The sequence below is a fragment of the Lupinus angustifolius genome, chromosome LG01 (genome assembly GCF_001865875.1).
Source record: "Lupinus angustifolius cultivar Tanjil chromosome LG01, LupAngTanjil_v1.0, whole genome shotgun sequence".
In the NCBI taxonomy this organism is placed as follows: domain Eukaryota; kingdom Viridiplantae; phylum Streptophyta; class Magnoliopsida; order Fabales; family Fabaceae; genus Lupinus; species Lupinus angustifolius.
This window is the reverse complement of record NC_032009.1, coordinates 29,289,805-29,295,045: the sequence shown is the minus strand read 5'-3', so window position 1 is coordinate 29,295,045 and position 5,241 is coordinate 29,289,805. Positions and strand designations below refer to the sequence as shown.

The following is a 5,241-nucleotide window of genomic DNA, read 5'->3' as shown; positions in this document are numbered from 1 at the left end:
TTATACAAATGAATGATGTATTAACGACTGTATATAAATTTTTATAGTAATAATACATAAAAATTACGTAAAAATTACGCTCTTAAACAAATTTGTAATATGTCCAATTTATTTTTAATTTCAACTTCTTATGGATTTGTTCAAAAATAGACTTGAATTGAATTGATTTTTATATAATGATTCAACGAAATAATGCAATAGGCTATTTATTGGATATCAAACACTTTGGTTAAGATGCTAAAATTAAGATGATGCTATTCTCTCTTACACTATTAAGATTTTCTTTGAAAGGTGCATATCATTATCTTTTATAATATTGGAACATGTTAATCATTTATACATGTTATCTAAAAATTAATTCATTCTTAAAAAATATAATAAAAATAAAACTTCTCCTTCAATTGGGAGGTAGGTACCATTAACTTTTATACATTCTTATTATTTCTTTAAAATTAGGTTTATCATTAATACAAATAATAAATTTATATTTTTCAAAAAAAGTATCTACATTTATTTATGATATTAATTTATATTAATAAAAGTTTATTAAAATTGGGGAATGTGATTCTCAAAATATTGGTATACATGGAGTTTTTAGAAGTAAATTATCTAAAACTTATCCAAACAATGAGCATTGGAGATGGAACATTTTTAAGACCCTATGTGGTGATGTTCCTAATGAAAAGACTAGTTTCCTTTAGTATATCATCAAATGAGAAAATGTTTAAGATTATATTTGAATTATAAGTTAATTTTTAGAGGAAAATTAAAATATTTAAAAAGTTTAGGAGGCATGGAAAAATAGATTTGAGATCTACATCTTCTTTTTCTTATTCAAAACTGTAACTATATATATACATGGGCTAGAGTGATGTTTGTGAAAGTTGAGTTGTTGAAAAAAACTAAAGTAAGAGTCACCATCTCAAACCATAATCCATGTCGATTTATCAGCATACCAACTCGTCCTCGACTCAGTGGACTGTTGTTCATAACAAAGCTTTCCAGCGAGCCATTGTGATGTTACCGGAGAATATTCCTAACCGTTGGGAGAAGATGACGCATCATGTTCCTGGGAACTGGTCACTGGAGGATTTGAAGCAACGGTACGAGAAGTTGGAACATGACGTGTTGATGATTGTGTTTGGCGAGGTTGAGTTTCTAGAATTGTTGAATAAGGTGGAACCAGTGAAGGTGCACCAAGGAACGCTGGCTGTGCCTGATGATAAGAAGAAAGGGACGTTATGGACCGCAGAAGAACACAGGTAAACATGTTTTCTTTCCACGTTTTGAATTTTTCATTTTGTACATTTGCGTTTTTATTGTAAATGGTAATCATAATTAAAGGGGGAATTGATTAATCATTCAAGAATTATGCATTGAAAAATGATAGTAGTGATGTCATTTCCGAAACTGATTGTTCTTGTGGTTGTGAGTAGAACTTAAAACACACTATGATGTTGTATATACATAGCTTGCTTTCTTTGAAACCTGAAACATTTGCTCATCAACAGACATTAGAACACGTCTTTTCAATAAATTATTGTGTTTTAAATTTAGATTAAAGCTTGACTTTTAGAAATAGTTGGGTAAATTTTTGGAATAGTGCTTTCAAATAATGGGTGCAATCTTTTCATTTTTTGTGTATGATCATTTTCTTTTATTAATGTTAATCCACTGATTGATTTTCATTCTAGTATAATGGAGTGATTAATTTGATATATTTGTTTTACATTATAGATTGTTTGTCCGTGGGCTTGAAAAATGTGGCAATGGAGATTGGAAAGGAATTGCAACCAAGTTTGTTGTATCAAGAAATCCAAGTCAAGTTGCAAGTCATGCACAAAAATATTTTCTTCGTCAGAACACCACAAAGGATGACAGGAAAAGAAAAAGCATCCATGACATAACCACTAGAGAATCGGATCAAACCTCGGTCTCACTTCCTCGCTTTAATAAAAAAAAACATTATTCAGCTCCTCATTTGGATGATCACACTCCTCCTACATAGAATTAACTTCCTCCTTTACGTGTTTGTGTGCATCGGCAACATGAATTGCAATAAGTATCGCAGCAATCATATCAAAAAATGTTGCAGAATTACTCTCCCACAATTTACCTCAAGAGTGGCAGTTTAATAGAAATGCTTTTAATTAATTAAAACTTGCATGGTTTATACCATGCAACTGTATATTATGTCTTAGTTTGATTTTTGCTAGCTAATTAAAATAAATAGGACTTGAAGTTGTTCACATTCTACCTAATTCAGTAAATGCTTTATAAATTTGGTTTAAATCAATAGATTATCATATTCTTTGTTTCAAACCAAATATTGTTATGATATGACTAATGATGAAGCTTGAAAATGATGGAAATTACATAGAACTTAGATGATTCACAGCATTGATACAACCAGATAAATTTTGTGGATGTTCAGCATATTAGGCAAAAATTCAGGGGCAAGGATTCTCTGTCCCAAAAAGATTACGTCCCCTGTCCCTAACCAATAGCATTTCTCAAAATAATATAAAATATTAATGTGTTTTTTGTAAAAAAAAAAACTCCAATTAAATAACACATTTTGATCGGCTTAGTATACCATTGAGGTCATATTGATTGAGTTGGACATCTTGACCTTGCAGTTTCAAGGATCTTTATGCTTTCTGAATTGTGGTGATATGTGGGGATAACCAAGAACAATGTAACTGAGCTTACTCTTCCTCTGCTTTTCAAACAAATCAGTATGCGTATCCATTCCAACATTAACACTATATGCACCACATGTATACCAGCTTGTTCGACATGCTTTTATTAAAGTCGTGCCAGCACCTAGGCAAATTATACCTCATACTATTCAATAGTAGCCATTTGCACTACTCTTCTTATTTGAGTATCAACTTTTGATTCTAAATGGAATCTTGCCTCTTCTTCCTTTTGGAGTGTTCTATCCCTTCATGGCTCATGACTCAACCCTCATCTGACCTGTAGTAATAAACAATACAAGAGAAGAAAGGGTGATAAACCAACAAAATTAAGAAACTAGGAAGAACATGAGCATTTAGAGTTTTAGACTTTTAGCAAACTAGCTAGTGAAAATTGTGTTTAATGGTTCAGGAATCAAAGGTAATACTTTTAACCCCACAAATAGTTTATCCATACAAAACTGATGCCTTATAATTTCTAGTCTTCTTCACTTTTCATAAAATTATTGGTTGAGTGTGTCATACAGTAGTCTCAAAAAGGATAGCATCTTGTGTCCTAATATATTTAATAATTAAAATTTTAATATTAATATATTTTTCTCAACCAAGTTCATGGCACATAAAATAATATAATTTGTGAGATAACATATGTACTTCCAGTATCAAACTATAAATAATCTTATACTTATAATAATTAAGCATAGAATATTGAAAAAAATACAATTACTCTCTAATTAGTATTCAACGAAGGTTCCCACAACCACGATCACTTCAGAGTTTGGTATGTTGCTCTCGTTGAGATTAAAATTTTATGTTGGCTGATGCCTTGTGGGTAGCCCATGAAATAGTTTTTTTTTTTGTTTCCATAGTAACTATAGTGATTGTTTTTAAGCTTATCCTTATTGAAATAAGAATATTTTTATTTTGTTCTCCACTCTGTCATTCTTATTTTCTGATTTTAGTTCTTAAATAAAAACAATTATTGGTTGTTCTTGGCTAAAGGAAAGTGAGAAGAGAGGTAGATGTTGTGGGGATAAGTAGATATTGTATGACCCATGCAAGAATAAATAAGGATTATGTTTGCCATTGTGGGAAAAAAATTATATATATTTTCATATTGCATGAAGAGTTGTAATAATTTATAAAATAACGTGTGGGACCCAAGTAAAATTGAAGAATTTATTTCCCGATGGAGATACTCTTAACTCTCTAAAAAAGGTAGATGTTTGTTATTATGAAAAAAAAAATATTCTTCTTATTTCATGGGGAGATATAATAATTTATAAAATAATGTGTGTGACTCAAATAAAATTAAAAAATTTATTTGCTGCTCGAAATGTTTTTAGCTCTCTAAAATTCTTTAAAGGACATGTTCTCTCTATTCTCTTTCTCATAATTCATAAAATAGTATAACAGTACCTAAAAAAAAAGAGTTGTGCCTCTACAACACGATTTAAATAGAAAATTATATATATAACGATAAAAAAATATTAAAATAATAAATTTAAATATATCTAGTTAAATAAATTATAAATTTTATAGTTGATCTTTACTGACTTCATATTTTGAACTTATTGAATTATTAACTTATTGTCAATATAATTGAACATTTCTTGTTCAGTATAAGTGACTATATAATCTTTCACCTATACATCTCCCATTCAATCACACAACCTATTTTTCTCAATTTTCAGAGTTGAAAATGCTCTTTCTATGGTAGTTGTGGCTAGAAGTAAAATTATTGTTAACTTCAAATGAAGATAAACTAATGAGTAAAGAATATGTCTTTCACTTTCAAACAATTCATCTAGTAGATTATTTAATCATTTTAAAGAAACAAATTCAACACTAATACACATTTCATGATGTAAGTCTCAAGTTTTTTTTATCAAACATCACCAAATTAATTGAACAAAAATCACGATGATAAAACTTTGCAAATTTAGTCAGTTTTGTCGTATCAAAACTAAAGAATAAATTTGTTGGACTCAAACAAGACATACAAAAAAATAGTTGAGTATTTGTTTAGGATAAACAATCAGAAAACTCCTTAAGTTGCATATCCACAATAATATAAAATTACTCACCAATATAATGACTATTTTTTCACGAAACATGTCATGTTATTGGCAAAAACTAAACTTTAGACTTTTAGAGATGTAAGTAGCATACACATTTGTTACAAAAAATTCAGGATGTGAATTTGCACACCCTAAAAAGCATATAGTATCATCATTGGTTTTGCAGCCACAAGTTTGATTAAAAAACAATGTTAGGATCTCATTCTTATGGGCCATGATTTCATATGAAATCATCTCTACCACCCACAATCCCTAAAAACTACATAAAAAATGGTAATTAATTTAAAAGATATACTGATATTATAATATGTAACTCAAGATACACATGTGCGTTAAATTTGCCTCTCTTACGGAGACAACCCCACCAATGGCTGGATCACTATCTCCAACAACATGGACATGGTGGACAACCGGTGGTGCTCTCGGAGGACAAGAACAGAGACCAAACTTCAAGTGTTAAT

At 29.8% G+C, this 5,241-nt stretch overlaps 1 protein-coding gene across 1 annotated transcript; it reads left to right on the top strand.

The window, feature by feature from the left end:
- LOC109332263 (transcription factor DIVARICATA-like) lies at window positions 937-2,008 on the top strand. The gene is made up of 2 exons (XM_019567229.1): window positions 937-1,262; window positions 1,738-2,008. Exons 1-2 carry the CDS (start codon window positions 937-939, stop codon window positions 2,006-2,008), a joined length of 597 nt encoding a protein of 198 aa, XP_019422774.1.